Source organism: Podarcis melisellensis (genome assembly GCF_964234715.1).
Source record: "Podarcis melisellensis genome assembly, chromosome: 11".
NCBI lineage: Eukaryota > Metazoa > Chordata > Lepidosauria > Squamata > Lacertidae > Podarcis > Podarcis melisellensis.
The window spans coordinates 60,054,068-60,072,069 of NC_138543.1; the positions used below are offsets into that span (position 1 = coordinate 60,054,068).

General features: G+C 50.1%; 1 protein-coding gene across 1 annotated transcript in view; it reads right to left on the reverse strand.

The window, feature by feature from the left end:
• NOL6 (nucleolar protein 6) overlaps positions 1-18,002 on the reverse strand; it is a 69,708-nt gene that overhangs the window by 25,600 nt on the left and 26,106 nt on the right. The window contains exons 15-21 of the mRNA XM_081929604.1: positions 16,048-16,123; positions 12,616-12,756; positions 7,727-7,844; positions 6,114-6,268; positions 2,952-3,115; positions 1,883-2,035; positions 443-540 (exon numbers count right to left, since the gene is read on the reverse strand). Of these exons, the coding sequence (XP_081785730.1) occupies positions 443-540; positions 1,883-2,035; positions 2,952-3,115; positions 6,114-6,268; positions 7,727-7,844; positions 12,616-12,756; positions 16,048-16,123 (905 nt within the window). The remainder of the gene's footprint in view (positions 1-442; positions 541-1,882; positions 2,036-2,951; positions 3,116-6,113; positions 6,269-7,726; positions 7,845-12,615; positions 12,757-16,047; positions 16,124-18,002) is intronic.

The window sequence follows — 18,002 nt, forward strand, 5'->3', positions numbered from 1 at the left end:
ACCCCACAGCTAATTCTCCCCTGGCCTCCTCGCTGGCCCAAGTAGGACCAATTCAGCCAGCTAGCCCTGGGGATTATCTAATTGACTTTTGAATTTTATTGTCATTCATGTTTTTAGACTGTATTTTATGCTGTTTTTATAATTAAGTGTTTTAAATTTGTTGTCAGCCGCCCTGAGCCCAGTTTTTTAACAGGGAAGGGCAGGGTATAAATAAAAATTTATTATTATTATTATTTATTATTACAATTCTTTGATTCTATTAATCCCAGGTGCTAGAAACCACTGAAGGAGAGAGTGTTGCTCTTGTGCTCGGATCCTGTTGCAGGTTTCCCACCGGCATCTCGTCAGCCCCTGTGAGAACAGGGTGCTGGACAAGAGGGACCACCGGCCTGATCCTGAAGGCTCTCTCGGTTTCTACTGTCCCTCCCTCCACCTCTCTCACCGTTCAGCTCAGCATTCAGGTTGACGATGAGGGGGCTGTTCTTCCAGTCAAAAGTGGTGAGCAGGAAAAGGAACCGAAGGAACCCCACTTGCGGAGAGCTGCAGGGAGAGAAAAGACACAAAAGGCGAGCATTATTCTAGCTGTATTGTGTATTATATTAATTTCACATACAGTCGTACCTCGGGTTAAATATGCCTCAGGTTGAGCGTTTTCAGGTTATGCTCCACGGCGACCCGGAAGTAACGGAACATGTTACTTCTGGGTTTCACCACTTGCGCATGCACAGGCACTCAAAATGACGTCATGCGCAGAAGCGGTGAAACGCGACCCGCAGACGCGGTTTGAGTTCTACTCAGGATGCGAACAGGGCTCTGGAACGGATACCGTTCGCATCCAGAGGCACCACTGTACAAGTCTCAAGCCAGCTAAAAGACATATTCTTATAAAGAGCTAGAATAATTTTAAAAGAAACTCCAGCAGCAGATGTTTAAAAAGAACACGAAACGAACAGCCCAGGCAGAGGAGGTCTGTTCACCTAACTGGGGAAGTTTGTTGAAACAAAACTGATTTAAAATGTTTTTTTAAAAAGGTAAAGGACCCCTGGACGGTTAAGTCCAGTCAAAGGCGACTCTGGGGTTGCAGCGCTCATCTCGCTTTCAGACCGAGGAAGCTGGCGTTTGTCCACAGGCAGCTTTCCGAGTCATGTGACCAGCAGGACTAAACCGCTTCTGGCACAACAGGACACCGTGATGGAAACCAGAGTGCATGGAAATGCCATTTACCTTCCCATTGCAGCGGTACCTATTTATCTACTTGCACTGGTGTGCTTTCGAACTGCTAGGTTGGCAGGCACTGGGACAGAGCAATAGGAGCTCACCCTGTTGCGGGGATTCGAACCTCCAACCTTCTGATCAAGAGGCTCCGTGGTTTAGACCAGGGGTCAGCAAACGTTTTCAGCAGTTTCCTTCCCTTCAGGAGGTTAAATCCTGCAGGGCCCTAGTCTCATGGGACAGAGCATTCCACCAGGTCGGGCCATGAAAAGGCCCTGGCCCTGGTGGAGGATAGTCTGACTTCCTTAGGGCCCGGGACCTCTAAACTATGGTTATTCATGGAACTTAAGGTCCTCTGCAGGGCAGACCAGGAGAGCCGGTCCCGTAAATACGAGGGCCCTAAGCCACATGACCAAAGGGTCATCCCGTCGAACCCCTTGCCTTTCAGGATAAAAAGTGCTGTGGGGTCTGATCCAGCAAGGAGCATTTTCAGGGTAGGTTCGTATTTTGGGAACATCACAAACGCAAGGTAGTGTTGCCCCCAGCACTCACAGGTAGACAGCTCCTATTCATAGAAGGGATGTAAAAATCTGGCCAAGGAGCAATTTAAAAAGGAGCGTAACAGACTCAGGAGGGCGTGAAGCAGATGTCACGCTGGCTGGGCCCTTACCTGGGCACAGTGAAGGGTGCTGGGGACAGGAAGAGGGAGGCCACCAGTAAGTCCACGCATTCCTCCGAGACACTGTCGCTCAGCAGTTGAGCGCTGATCCAGCGTTTGGCGAGACGGCAGCAGCCGCTGAAAGCAGAATGTTGCTGCTGGAGGCTGTAGGGAGAACGCAAACAATTTGAGACCCGTTGCCAAATCTGCTGGCAACGTCACCACAATCCGAAGGCAACAGAAAGCAAACCAAAAAAGCTATTATGATGATGACTGGCGACATCAACTCTGCCAAGTGGGAATCCCTTTATACCTGAAGGAGCGTCTCCACTCCCATCGTTCTGCCCGGACACTGAGGTCCAGCTCTGAAGACCTTCTGGAGGTTCCCTCATTGCGAGAAGTGAGGTTACAGGGAACCAGGCAGAGGGCCTTCTCCGTGGTGGCACCCACCCTGTGGAACGCCCTCCCACCAGATGCCAAGGAAATAAACAACTACCTGACTTTTAGAAGACATCTGAAGACAGCTCTGTTTAGGGAAGTTTTTATTGTTTGTTGTTTTATCATGTTTTCAATATTCTGTTGGGAGCTGCCCAGAGTGGCTGAGGAGACCCAGCCAGGTGGGCGGGGTATAAGTAATAAATTTATTATTCTTATTCTTATTGCAATGACCAGAGGAGGACTGACCGCTGGGAGGAAAGCAGAGTGAAAAAATGCCATGGACAACTAGACGCCTTCATCTGCCCCAGCTGCAACAAAACATGTCTCTCCCACATCTGTCTCAACAGCCACAGCAGGCTCTGCAAGCTCCCGATAGTTTGACTTCACCCCCAAAGGCACATTCCTCCATTCTCTCCCAAGATAAATGGGTGGCATTATATTAATTATTATTATTATTATTATTATTATTATTATTATTATTATTATTAGTTTTTGTTGTTGTTGTAAGACCACAAGGAGGACCGCAGTGCACAAGCAATGCTCTCTGCCCTTGTGATTCCCATCAACTGGGATTCAGGGGAACACCACGGCCGTTGTGTCTCGCAGGCATCATTCTCAGAAGGGGAGACCTCTCCCCGCTTACCCGTGAAGTGAGCTGGTCAAGAATGGTAGATGCAAGGTCTCCACTTCCAGCTGCACAGATTCTTCCGTCACCTCGTGTTTCAGCATGCCTGTGGGGGTGACCACCTCCTTCAGGATTTGGGGCTCTCGGTGGTAGGCCACTTGGAGGCGGAAGACATAGCCGTCCTGAGAAAGAGGAGGAAGAGGAGGAGAAATTATTTGCTTCTTAAGAGCCTGCTAGATCAGGCCAATGGCTCATTAGCCCAGCATCCTGGTCTCGCAGGGGCAAAGCCGATGCCTGTGGGAAACCAGGGAGCAGGATTCGAACACAAGACCTTCCTTCCCATCCTGCAGTTTCTAGCAATCGGGATTCTGTAGCTTTGCTGCCTTTGACCCTGGAGGGCAGGGCACAGCCATCATGGCTGACAGCCATTTCTAGCCTTCTCCTCCATACGTTTCCCTAATCTAAGTTTGTGATCATCACAGGTCTCTTGTGGGAGGGAGTTCCGCAGTCCTGAATCTTCCAACATTCAACTTCAGCCCACCGTTTTGGGTCCATGCCCGAAAGCCTGCTCTTCACCTAATGACCCCAGGACGAGTTCCATAAAATATCGCAATTCAGAGCCATGTGCAGTAAATTAGAAATGTTAAATTAAAAGCGCAAAAGTAAAGAAAATCACAGGAGCAGCAGAACCTCAAGGCAAAAACATTCCCCCTTCAAGCAGGCCTTCAGCTTATGGTGCCCTTTTGAATGTTTTGTGGGAGGGAAGATCACTGAGTTGTCTTTGCTTTTTGTTTTAATAATAATAATAATAATTTATTTGTACCCCACCCATCTGGCAGGGTTTCCCCAGCCACTCTGGGCGGCTTCCAACAAAGATGAAAAATACATTAAAATGTCACACATTAAAAACTTCCCTGAACAGGGCTGCCTTCAGATGTCTTCTAAATGTCAGGTAGTTGTTTATCTCTTTGACATCTGATGGGAGGGCGTTCCACAGGGCGGGCACCACCACTGAGAAGGCCCTCTGCCTGGTTCCCTGTAGCTTTGCTTCTCGCAATGAGGGAACCACCAGAAGGCCCTCGGCGCTGGACCTCAGCGTCTGGGCAGAATAATGGGGGTGAAGACGCTCCTTCAGGTATACTGGACCGAGGCCATTTACGGCTTTAAAGGTCAGCACCAAGACTTTGAATTGTGCTCGGAAACGTACTGGGAGCCAATGTAGGTCTCTTATTATGTACTCTGTGTTTTTTATATTGTAATTTTATGTTGTAAACTGCCCTGAGACCTATGGGTATACAAATTTAATAAACAAATACAATTAAGGTGCAAAAGAAGGCAAGAGACCAATTTGCACCAAAAAGTCAGGGTAAGGTGGCCTTCCTCGACCTGATGGTGAACTTTACACAAGTGTGGTGCGAGATGCACACCAGAAAGCCAGAAGTCCTGAATCTCAGCCCTTAGAGAGTCATCCTCCCCGTGCGAAAGGCTCAAAAATTAGTTCACCAACCACAAAGCCAAGTGAAGTTTTTGGCAGGAAAAGGGTCCCAGAGAGCCAAAATCCCTTCAAGATTATGGAACGTGTGGTGCTGGGCGCTGCTGAGGAGAACAGGGTAGAATAACCACCCAAAGCTAGGGGCAATATTCTGAATTTGCTTCAGATTTATCGGGAGGAGTCTGTGTGTGAAATTGTTACAATTGTGTATTGAGAGCACCTTTTTATTGTTCTTCAGCCCTGCTCCCAAAGTGATGTTAAAATAGTACAGCTGACCTTTAAAGCCCTAGATGGCCTCGGCCCAGTATACCTGAAGGAGCGTCTCCACCCCCATGATTCAGCCCAGACACTGAGGTCCAGCTCCGAGGGCCTTCTGGCAGTTCCCTCGCTGTGAGAAGTGAGGTTACAGGGAACTAGACAGAGGGCCTTCTCGGTGGTGGCGCCCGCCCTGTGGAACGCCCTCCCACCAGATGTCAAGGAAATAAACAACCGTCTGACTTTTAGAAGACATCTGAAGGTAGCCCTGTTTAGGGAAATTTTTAATGTTTGATGTTTTATTATGTTTTTAATATAGTGGACCGTTGGGTTGCAAATGTGATCCATGCGGGATGCATGTTCGCAACCCACAGCGGCGCGTCTGCGCACACGCAGGTTGCGATTTGGTGCTTCTGCACATGTGCAAAGCGCATCTTACCGCTTATGTGCATGCGCGGCCGCTGAAACCCGGAAGTAACCCAAAAAAATGCAACCTGAAGAGTCTGTAACACGAGGTAAGACTGTATTCTGTTGGAAGCCGCCCAGAGTGGCTGGGGAAATCCAGCCAGATGGGTGGAGTATAAATAATAAATTATTATTATTATTATTATTATTATTATTATTATTATTATTAACCCATGCCCACAGGCTTATGCTCTAAAGAAACACGACACACAAGGGAAAAGGTTCGAGGAGGGCAGAGGAAAAAAATCAAACCCAAGCACGAATATATAAACATTTGCTCTTATACAGTGGTGCCTCGCAAGACGAAATTAATCCATTCCGTGAGGCTCTTCGTATAGCGTTTTTTTCGTCTTGCGAAGCAAGCCCATTGACAGCTTAGTGGATTAGCGCTACAGCTGTCAAGCGGCTTATCAGCGGAACAGCTGATAAGCGGCTTAAGAAAAGGGCGGAAAAAGCGGAAAAAAACCCGCGGGGGGATGCAAGATTTTTTTCGTCTTGTGAAGCAACCCCATAGGGGAATTTATTTTGCGAAGCGCCTCCAAAACGGAAAACCCTTTCGTCTAGCGGGTTTTTCGTCTTGCGAGGCGTTCGTCTTGCGGGGCACCACTGTAATGGCCAGCTTGCATAGTTCAGGCATAGGAGGAGCCTGGTGGGGCCGGGTGTTCAGCAAAACTGACCGGCTAAGCCTTCTGCTTTCCATCTCTCCCAGCGAGGCAGCCAGATGTCATGGCTGCCCCCAGGTGACAAGAGAGGAGACTTGATGGAGCTGGCCTGTCACAGAGGAACTGATGGAGTGAGTTCTGCTTCCCATCTCTCTCTCTCTCTCTCTCTCTCTCTCTCTCTCTCTCTCTCTCTCTCTCTCTCTCAAGATAGCAGGCCCCTGGTCATATTTCGCAACGGCCTCCACCTTCCTGTGCATCTGCAGGGGCCAAATGCGCACGAACACACCCACCCTCTGGCACAACTACCTTATACACGTCCGTGTAGGTGGGCGAAGCCCTGCAGAGCAGATGGTGCTGCTGGTGGAGAAGTTCTGCCAGCCGCAGCTGGAAGGCGGCCTTGACTCGCCGGATGGCTTCCTTGCTCTGAGGCCACTGGCCGCTGCCCTCCATGTGGCAGATCACTGGTGCAAGAGGGAAGGAGGAGGCAAAAGAGTTAATGGAAGGCGCAAGGAGCAGCATGGAAGCAGGAGAAGATCCAGATAAGGCTCCATTCAGATAAAACTGAAGCAGTGTTCCCTAGAGCAGATGACCAGGAGATTGGTGGGGTTACACTTCCTCTGAAGGAGCGGGTACGTAGCTTGGGAGTACTCCTGGACCCCTTGCTGTTGCCCAAAGCCTAGGTGGCCTTGGAAGCGTGGGGTGACTTCCATCAGCTTCGGCTGGTGGCCCAGCTGCGCCCCAGTCTGGACAGGGATAACCTAACTTCTTCTCTTTTTTTCAGTTCATTCATTTGATTTTTCAAATTTAAACTTTACATTCCCATTATCCAACTTACCGTATTTTTCGTTCTATAGGACGCACTGTTTCCCCTCCAAAAATTAAGGGGAAATGTGTGTGCGTCCTATGAAGCGAATGCAGGCTCCTTGGCTTCAGCGATAGCAACGCGAAGCCTCCGAAGCGCAGAGGGAGTGCTCCGTCCGCGCTCCAGAGGCTTTGCGTTGCTTTCGCTGAAGCCTAGAAAGCGAGAGGGGTCAGAGTACACCGACCCCTCTCGCTCTCCAGGCTTCAGGGATAGCCGCCTGAAGCCTTTGGAGTGCAGCAGGACCTCGTGCTGCACTCCGCAGGCTTTGGGTTCCTTTTGCTGAAGCTGGGAGAGCAAGACTCTCCTCGCTTCAGCAGAGAGGGAGAGCTGCGCAGCACCCCTTCAGCGAAGCAGGAGGATAAATGGAAAGGGCTCCGTTTCTCCTGCCGCTTCGCTGAAGGGGCGCTGAGCAGAGAGGGGGAGATTTTTTTCTCCTTGTTCTCCCCCTCTAAAACAAGATGCGTCCTATGGTCGGGTGCGTCCTATAGAGCGAAAAATATGGTACATAAAAATCTTTAAATGAAGTGAGGTACCAGACTTTGTACGATGACAAACAAGCTGTGAAGCTTTCCGGATATAGACTACTGTTTCATAGAATTCTTCGTCAGTGTGGTGGGAGGATATAGAATTGCTTCATAAACCCATCTTATTTCGAATGAATGTATGTAAATGAAAATATCAAATGCTGTGGAACAGTGCCATTATGACATAGTATATATCCAGAATCACTGTTCAGTGTCGGACACCATATTTGATGAATGCACAAAGCTTCACAGCTTGTCTGTCATCGTACAAAGTCTGGGAGCATGCTTCATTTCAAGATTTCCAGGGACTTTGAGACTAAAGATTTCATTTTGAACCTGTTATGGTTTGAAGGAATTCTATAAAGATTGTTTATTGTGTACGTACATGGTCATTGTGTTGCCTAGACATTGCTGACGTTCTCTTTGCAACACAGGGGTTTGTTTGGTTACTGCAAAATGAAGTAGCAGCAGGGGGGACTCACAATGACCCATGCCCACTTTGAGACAGCGTCACCCACATTACCCATCCTTGCCTTTCATTGGTGCTAAATACGCCGGGCACGGCTTCTCCGCCAAGGGCAGAAGAGACTCCCGGCCCTCGATCCTGGCATGGTAGGCGTAATCTGGTTTCACGGGCACCGGAGGGAAGACCTGAGAAAGAACAAAGAAAGGAATGTTAAGAGGAGCAAGAAAAGGGGGAATCCACGCAAGATCTCAAGGTAGCAGCACATCCTCAGGGCACACACACACTCACACACACACACACCCCGGCAGAAAATGCCCAGTCTCCAATTGTAAGGGGCTGCAACGAAGCTGGGCGGCCAATGGCTCTCTGGGACACCTTTGTTAGACATTTAGAAGGCACAATTCACAGAGGGATGATGATGATATTTTATTTATACCCCACCTTCCCTAGCCCGAGCTGGGCTCGGGGCGGCTAACACCAGTAAACTCACAATAAAAGAATAATGGGGGGGGGGGAATACTAATTTAAAATACAGGTTAAAATACAATTTGAAATGCAGTCTCATTTTAAAAGTAGCCCATAGTTCAAAACCAGAAGGAGAGGGAAACATAAGGGTCAGGCTGAGTCCAAACCAAAGGCCAGGTGGAATAGCTCTGTCTTGCAGGCCCTGCGGAAAGATGTCGAGTCCCGCAGGGCCCTAGACTCTTGTGACAGAGCATTCCACCAAGTCGGGGCCAGTATTGAAAAGGCCCTGGCCCTTTGTTGTTTAGTCATGTCAAACTCTCCGTGACCCCATGGACCAGAGCACGCCAGGCCCTCCTGTCTTCCACTGCCTCCCACAGTTTGGTCAAACTCATGCTGGTAGCTTTGAGAACACTGTCCAATCATCCCATCCTCTGTCGTCCCCTTCTCCTTGTGCCCTCAATCTTTCCCAACATCAGGGTCTTTTCCAGGGAGTCTTCTCTTCTCATGAGGTGGCCAAAGTATTGGAGTTCAGCTTCAGGATCTGTCCTTCCAGTGAGCACTCAGGGCTGATTTCCTCCAGAATGGAGAGGTTTGATCTTCTTGCAGTCCATGGGACTCTCCAGAGTCTCCTCCAGCACCAGAATTCAAAAGCATCAATTCTTCGGCCATCAGCCTTCTTTATGGTCCAGCTCTCACTTCCATACATCACGACTGGGAAAACCACAGCTTTAACGATGCAGGCCTTTGTTGGCAAGGTGCTGTCTAGGTTTGTCATTGCTTTTCTCCCAAGAAGAAGGCATCTTTTAATTTCGTGACTGCTGTCACTGGCCCTAGTTGAGACCAATCTAACCACCTTGCAACCTGGGACCTCCAAAGTGTTGTCATTTGTGGACCTTAAGGTCCTCCGCGGGGCGTACCAGGAGAGGCGGTTTCATGGGTCCCAGGAGAGGTACATGGGTCCTAGGTCCTGATGGGAGAGGTGACTGTCATGGGGGTCGGGGGGCAGTGGCGGAGCTTCATGCACCGGCACGGGGGGGGGTGGAGAGCAAGCGGGGCAGCGCTGGTGTGCATCCTGGGGGCGGGGCGCTCCCCCTGCAGTCCTCTTCCTCCGCCAGTGGCCGGGGGAGGCAAAATTGGACGTTGTAATGGTGTACCCTGCAAATGACCTGGGGGAGGTGGCTGCCTGCCTCAGGACCCCCCCAACGCTGCAGATTCCTGGGGACGGTCCATATTTTTTTTGGGGGGGGGGGGATTTCCTTCTACTTGCTCTCATGCCAAGTCTCCCCTCTCCCACAGTTGCGGGGGCCACCTTTGTCATTTTCACTGTGCACCGCAGGCTTACGACAGCGCTGCAAGAACTGCAGAGGGGGTGTCAAACGGCGGCGTATTACCAAGGTCTGCCGTGGCTGGGATGCTTTAGTTGCAATTCCTGCAATGCAGGGGGGTGGACTGGATAACCAGCCACAGCAGGCCACAGGGCTTGCTGACATGGTTCTCTCCAGAATTGCTGGACTACAAAATCCCATCGTCCTTGTCCATTGGGACATACAGACAGGAGTTGTAGCACGTTTCCGAGCACAATTCAAAGTGTTGGTGCTGACCTTTAAAGCCCTAAACGGCCTCGGTCCTGTATACCTGAAGGAGCGTCTCCACCCCCATCGTTCTGCCCAGACACTGAGGTCCAGCTCCGAGGGCCTTCTGGCGGTTCCCTCGCTGTGAGAAGCGAGGTTACAGGGAACCAGGCAGAGGGCCTTCTCGGTAGTGGTGCCCGCCCTGAGGAATGCCCTCCCACCAGATGTGAAGGAAATAAGCAGCTATCTTAACTTTAAAAGACATCTGAAGGCAGCCCTGTTTAGGGAAGCTTTTAATGTTTGATGGGCTACTGTACAGTGGTACCTCAGCCTAAGTACTTACAGTGGTGCCCCACAAGACGAATGCCTCGCAAGACGAAAAACCCGCAAGACGAAAGGGTTTTTCGGTTTTCGCGACGCTTCGCTAGACGATGTTCCCTATGGGCTTGCATCGCAAGACGAAAGCCCATAGGGAAATCTCGGGGACCTTTTTTTAAATGCTGGCGGTGGGGAGCAAAGCCTTTTCCCCCCTCTGGACTTCAGAAGAGGTCCAGGAAGGCCGGCGGGGGCCGAAAGGCTTTGCTCCCCACCGCCAGCATTTTAAAAGCGGTCCGGGATAGCAGGGAAGCGCTTCCCGCTATCCCGGACGGCTTTTGAAGGCAGGCAGGGGGGGCAAAGACTTTTGCCCCCTGCCCGCCTTGGGAAGAGGGACCTCTTCCGAAGGCGGGCTGGGGGCAAAAGTCTTTGCTCCCCCCTGCCTGCCTTTCCGGGAGAGCGGGAAGGCAGCGCTGCCTTTTCCACTCTCCCGGAAAGGCAGGCAGGGGGGAGCAAAGACTTTTGCCCCCCGCCCGCCTTCGGAAGAGGTCCAGGACCTCTTCCCAAGGCGGGCGGGGGGCAAAAGTCTTTGCCCCCCCCCCTGCCTGCCTAACCGGGGGATTTTAAATCGCCCCGGGACTGTCCGGGGCGATTTAAAAGCCCCCGGACGGCTTTTGAAGCCTCCCCCCGCCGCCCGGCATCGGGGCATCGTCCCGAAGCCGGACGGCGGGGCAGGAACGCCTCCCCCCGCCGCCCGGCTTCGGGGCATCGTTCCGATGCCGGGCGGCGGGGCGAGAAATCCTCCCCCCGCTGCCCGGCATCGGAACGATGTCCCGAAGCCAGGCGGCGGGGCGGGAAAGCCTCCCCCTGCCGCCCGGCTTCGGAACGATGTCCTGAAGCCCGGCGGCGGGGCCGCGAAGCCTGGGCGCGCTGGCAACTCTCCGCAAGGAGCGCTCCCGCTGCTTGCGGAGAGGTCCGCGAAGCCTGTCCTGGACCTCTTCTGAAGGCAGGCGGGGGGCAAAAGTCTTTGTCCCCCCTGCCTGCCTTCCCAGGGGCTTTTAAATCGCCCCGGACAGCGGAGAAGTCCTCCGCTGTCCCGGGCGATTTTAAAATGCCGCCCGCCAGAAGAGGTCGGGGGAAGGCGGTTTCCATAGGAACGCATTAATTGATTTTCAATGCATTCCTATGGAAAAGCGTGCATCGCAAGACGAAAAACTCGCAAGACGAAGAGACTTGCGGAACAAATTAATTTCGTCTTGCGAGGCACCACTGTAATTCGTTTCGGAGGTCCATTCTTAACCTGAACCTGTTCTTACCCTGAAGCATCACTTTAGCTAATGGGGCCTCCTGCTGCTGCCGTGCCGCCAGAGCACTTTTTCTGTTCTCATCCTGAAGCAAAGTTCTTAACCTGAAGCACTATTTCTGGGTTAGCAGAGTCTGTAACCTGAAGCGTATGTAACCCGAGGTAACACTGTATTTTAATATTTTGTTGGAAGCTGCCCAGAGTGGCTGGGGAAGCCCAGCCAGATGGGCAGGGTATAAATAAGTTGTTGTTGTTGTTGTTAAAAAACCTTCTGCAGGGCACCACATTGCCTACCCCTGCATTAGATAGCGCTGAGTTAGGGGGACCAAGGGTTGTATCCAACAGAAGACAGCTCTGCATTTTTACCAATGGATGTTCCCCATATAGATTTCTGGGGTGACCCATGGAGCAAAAGATACCAGACTTCTGCCATTTCAGGGGGATTCTGTTAGGATATAGTTCTGTTCCACCTTAAAAGGGAACAGGCTGTTGTGTGTCACATGCCTGTTTACTTCCAGCTCTTGCTACAGGGAACCAGGCAGAGGGCCTTCTCGGTAGTGGCACCCGCCCTGTGGAACTCCCTCCCACCAGATGTCAAAGCGATAAACAACTACCTGACATTCAGAAGACATCTTAAGGCAGCCCTGTTCAGGGAAGTTTTTAATGTGTGATATTTTAGTGTATTTTTGGTTTCTGTGGAAGCCGCCCAGAGTGGCTGGGGAAACCCAGCCAGATGGGCGGGCTACAAATAATAAATTATTATTAATTATTATTATTACTATTATTATTATTATTATTATTATTATTATTATTATTATTATTGCTGGGGACTTCCATTGCATATTGCTTTTGCTTTGCTGTTTTCGCTGGAGACGAAGGGATGCAGTCATGCTTTGTTCCTGACTACGCTGAATAAAGCTGTCAATATGCTCTCTCTGTCTGCATCTTCCATTGTGGATGATTAAACCCTCTGCGGAAAGGTGGTGCATGCGTCTTGGAACGTATCTGAGGCTCGTGTCGCTAATTGACTGATGCTGTTCCACAGGAGACCGGTGATCGTCCGGAGTCAGCTGTGGGCCTGCTTGAAGACCCCGTCTCCCTGGCAGTATCCCAACAGATTCCCACCCCCACCCCCGGGGTGGCCAAATCCTAATGCACAATCTTCCCCATGCACCTGCCTCCCTCGTATTCTGCCCCGCCACAAAAACCGTTGCCAGGGAAGCGTGCATTCTGGGGCAGGAGACCCATCTAAACAGATGGGGTGTGTCCACTGACAACCCCCCTTTGTTGGCTCAATCTCACATCTGTATATCGGAGGGCAGGGTGGGCTCCCTGCACGGACGTCACCGTCAGCGGCAGCCCCTCCAGTTTCCACAGCTTGCGGCTCAGGTCGTCGTACGAGCGGACGGCGCTCAGCATGGCCTCCTCGCCAGTACCTGCCGGCTGTTCAAGATAATAATAATATTATTATTTTTATATACCCTGCCCTTCCCGGTTCAGAAAACCGGGCTCAGGGTGGCTAACAACAAATTTAAAACACTAAATTGATGCAACAACAAAAAACAGAATAAAAGACAGTATAAAATGTGAATAACAATAAATTCAGAATTCAAAAATCAATTTAGGGGGGAAATCCGTCCAATAAACATTAAATGATCACCAGGTCTAGCTGGCTAAATTAGTCCTATTTGGGCCAGCGAGGAGACCAGGGGAGAATTAGCTTTGGGATCCCAGAGCGGGTAATCTTCATAAAAGGGGGAGAGGGAGGGAAGGAAGGGGAATAAAAGATCAGGCTAAGTTCAAATTAAAAGCCAGGCGGAATAGCTCTGTCTTACAGGCCCTGCGGAAGGAAGGGCCCTGGTCTCATGGGACAGAGCATTCCACCAGGTCGGAGCCACCACTGAGAAGGCCCTGGCCCTGGGGGAGGATAGTCTGACTTCCTTAGGGCCCAGGACCTCTAAACTATGGTTATTCACGGACCTTAAGGTCCTCTGCGGGGCAGACCGGGAGAGGTGGTCCCGTAAATATGAGGGCCCTAAAATCCCAAGTTAAAAGGCAGGTATAGCAAAAATGGTTCCATTTTAACTCTAAAGACTGGCCAACCCTCTAAAGGGCCTGCGGTACATTCACGACACAGACAGCGCACGCAACACGCACAAACATACTCTATCTCACTTGTTCTCATTCCCACACACATCCCATTGCTGAGCAGAGAGGAGAGGGGAGGTTTAAATGTCTTTGCTCATAACCAGCATCCCAATTCTCAATTCTATTCAATACACTCTGCCATAGTTGAAGCACTGATCTCTCATGAAGAGCGTTTGCCCACGTGGAAGAGCCTGAAGATTTGCTTTGCTACTTACTAGTTTGCACAATCTACAAGGACTTAAGAGAAGCCTCATTCAAAGATTTAAATCTCCCAGCTGAGAGATCAGTCGGATATCCCTTTTTCCCCCTTTCCCCTAATACTTCTTTAAAGCGGCAATTTTCTCTACTTGCACTTTGACGTGCTTTCAAACTGCTAGGTTGGCAGGAGCTGGGACAGAGCAATGGGAGCTCACCCCGTCACGGGGATTCGAATCGCTGACCTTCCAATCGGCAATCCCTGGACTCAGCGGTTTAGACCACAGCGCCACCCACGTCCCTTACTGACCCTTACATGCTACTAAATTAAAGAAAGATAGCTGGCCGAGGGTGGCGAGGCAGGAGCGGTAGCCCAAAACATTTAAGACTGGTTATATTCATCCAGTTCATAGCAAAAGATCCATCTTGTCTGTGCCTCTCAATCTGCAGCAGGATATCTTTCAAAAGGGCCTAGTTGAGGGGGAACATGAATATATAAAACATGGCATACAAAATCTGCATTTCTTGGCTGGGGAAAATCTGGAGAAGTGTGAATCGGCAGGAATGGACAGTCCGAAACTCACCCTTCCACTTTTTTTGGGGGGGGGGGGAGCTGGAAAAGTCTGCCAGTCCCACAGGGAGTGCCCAGATGTGTGGGGAGACCATGCACAACACATGTGGAAAGAGACTGCCTCCCATGCGTGCTTGCAGCGTGAGACCACCGGTTTCTTAGGAGAAACTGGATTTTGGCAGTCGGTTTGACACTCCCTTAAAGAAAGCAGATCTAAAGCAGATTGAAACGCACTCCCGTCCGAAATATCACAGCCGAAGGCTGCCACCTGCAGACCAGCCTGGACACAGCCATGTGACATAACCACCTGACTTTTTTATTTTGGCACAATAGACACTGCCCTTTACGGGAGGATAACTACCAAATTAGAAAATACAGTGGACCCTCCAGATATGAACTTAATTTGTTACGGGGGTCCATTTGCACCCCAAAAATTACGTAAATAGAGACGCACTTCTGTGCATGCCGCAATTGAGCGCTTCTGCGCATGCACGCATGGCGAAACCCGGAAGTATACACGTCTGGGTTTGCCGTGACAGTAACCCAAAGATTCTGTATCCAGACTCTCATCCAAAACCTGCAACTAGTGATTCTGGGAAGTTGCTCTCATAGCTACCCTTAACACAAAAGGCAGGCACCAAGAAAACAACACAGAACTGAGAGTTGCCATTCTCAATAGGGCTGTAACAGTCAGTCTCTCTTCACAGGGAACTCTGGGAATTGTAGTTCTCTGGAATCTGCTAAACATCTCTCAGCACCCTTAACAAACTACAGCTCCCAGAATACTTTGGGGGAAAGCACAAGTGGTATCAATGCACTTTAAACATATGGTGTGGATGTGACTTAACAGGGCAGAATCATAGAATCATAGAGTTGGAAGAGACCACAAGGGCCATCAAGTCCAACCCCCTGCCAAGCAGGAAACACCATCAGAGCACTCCTGACATATGGTTGTCAAGCCTCTGCTTAAAGACCTCCAAAGAAGGAGACTCCACCACACTCCTTGGCAGCAAATTCCACTGTCAAACAGCTCTTACTGCCAGGAGGTTCTTCCTAATGTTTAGGTGGAATCTTCTTTCTTGTAGTTTGGATCCATTGCTCCGTGTCCGCTTCTCTGGAGCAGCAGAAAACAACCTTTCTCCCTCCTCTATGTGACATCCTTTTATATATTTGAACATGGCTATCATATCACCCCTTAACTTCCTCTTCTCCAGGCTAAATATGCCCAGCTCTCTTAGCCGTTCCTCATAAGGCAGAGGAGGTGTCGATCAATGGAGCCTGCATTCCCATTTTTGGAAGGACACAACAATCTATGGCTTTTTAAAAGTGTGTGGGGGGGTAATTGGTTTGCTTTTGTGATCTTCAGATGAAAGTCGGTATGCACATTTAATATATCCATCCATACATATATACATACAGTGGATCCCGCACGGATCATGTTCACAACCCACAGCGTTTGCAACCTGCAGCAGCACACGCGAGGGTTGCGATTCGGCACTTCTGCGCATGCGCAAAGTGTGATTTAGTGCTTCTGTGCATGCATGACTGCCGAAACCCAAAGTAACCTGTTCCGGTACTTCCGGGTTCCGGCAGTCCGTAACCCAAAAAAACGCAACCTGAAGTATCTGGAACCCAAGATATGACTGTACATACATACATACATTCTTTGCCATTGTGCTTCCAAAACAGACTTTCTCAGCTTTCCCTGAGCCCTATGGAACAGATTTCCTGGGGGTGGGGACAAGGGGAGAGGAGAGGAAGGGGAAGTTCCCCCTCATTTCAAAGGACATGAATTCACAGAGGAGAAAGAGGCTGCTTACTTCACGCCCCATCTTGATCACAGGCTCCAGCAGGGCACCTGTGTAGCAGATGGAAGTTTCCGGAATGTCCATGTGTCTGCAGAGAGATAAGAGAGAGCCAAACCATGAAAGGCTTTTAAACAGGGAACGCGCTCCTTTCTTCTAATCAACTCTCTTTTCTTTTTTTGAAATGAAGTTATTAATGTTTTTTAAAAGACGTCGATGAAAGCTTGGGAGAGCCTATGTGGGCTTAATGCCTTGTGAAACCACAAAAGTCACAGATGCACCTCGTGAGCGGAGCCTGCAGAACATGGGGGTTTCTTTACGCAACGTTCTGTTAGGAGAGATAATTCGCCAGCCTTCACAGGATGATGGTGGCATCGGCAACTGTTGCGGTGGCACAGGCGAAAGAGCACCAGCTTCCTCTGGGACCAGCCAAGGCTGCTGCCTGAATTGCTTTGGTGGGCTCAGACCATTTGGCCCAGTATCCTGTTGCCAACAGTGGACAGCCCATGAGTACAGCTGGGCTTTTTTCCTGCCAGAACTCACTCCTCTGCTTTCCAGATATAGTCCATGGTTTAAAGTCCTGTGTCAAAACACTCTTTTGTTTGCTCCAGAGCATTCCCTGCCAAAAACCTGCTCTTTAAAGCTCAATCGGAGGAAACATCAATCCGTGGAAAACCAGAACTGACTTTTGCTCCGATTCAGCTTTAAAGAGTATGTTTTTAGCGGGGAAAGTTTGGGGCAAAAAAGAAAATGCTTCAATGCATCTAGCATTAAAGAGTGGCCCTGTGTCTGGAAAGAGAAGGGCAAGAGGTAAGTGTGGGTAAACCTTTAGTGTTGCTATTATAGAATTCAGCAGGGAAGAGGAAGTTACTGGAATTAGTTGGTCCTGCCTCTCATTAACTCTAGCGCCACCTGCTGTTGGCCTCCCTGCCTTCCACCCTACCAGTCTCAATGGGCACCAGGTAGCTAATGGGGCCTTCTGCTGCTGCCACGCCACCGGAGCACGATTTCTGTTCTCATCCTGAAGCAAAGTTCTTAACCTGAAGCACTATTTCTGGGTTAGCGGAGTCTGTAACCTGAAGCGCCTGTAACCTGAGGTACCACTGTATAATAAAACAAAGGGGGCATTCGTGGTGAGTTCTGGCACCTCCTTTTCTAGAAGAATAGCCCTGAGTACAGCCGCTGACAGCAACAGGCCCACCCTGGGGTTTGTCCGATACTAATGGTACACTGCTTCAGAAAAAACTTTTGTTCCATTGCCACAGCTAGTTTGGGGGAGGTTAGTGGATCTATGAAATTATGAATACAGTGGACGCTTGGGTTGCGAACGTGATCCGTGCAGGAGGCATGTTCGCAACCCACAGCACCACGTCTGCACACACACGGGTTGTGATTCAGCGCTTCTGCGCATGTGCAAAGTGTGATTTAGCGCTTCTGCACATGCACGAGCACTGAAACCCGGAAGTAACCTGTTCAGGTACTTCTGGGTTTGGCGCAGTGCGCAATCTGAAAATGCACAACCCAAAGTGTCTGTAACCCAAGGTATGACTGTAGTATAAGATAAAGATAAAGGCAAGGGACCCCTGGACAGTTAAGTCTAGTCAAAGGCGACTATGGGGTTGCGGCACTCATCTCGCTTTCAGGCCAAGGGAGCCAGCATTTGTCCACAAGCAGCTTTCTGGGTCATGTGGCCAGCAGGACTAAACCGCTTCTGGAGCAACGGGACAATGTGATGGAAACCAGAGCGCACGGAAACGCTGTTTACCTTCCCGTCGCAGTGGTACCTATTTATCTACTTGCACTGGTATGCTTTTGAACTGGTAGGTTGGCAGGAGCTGGGACAGAGCAACAGGAGCTCACTCCCGTTACAGGGATTTGAACTGCTGACCTTCTGATCGGCAAGCCCAAAAGGCTCAGTGGTTTAGACCACAGCGCCACCTGCTTTTACCTTTTATGAATAGTATGAAGAG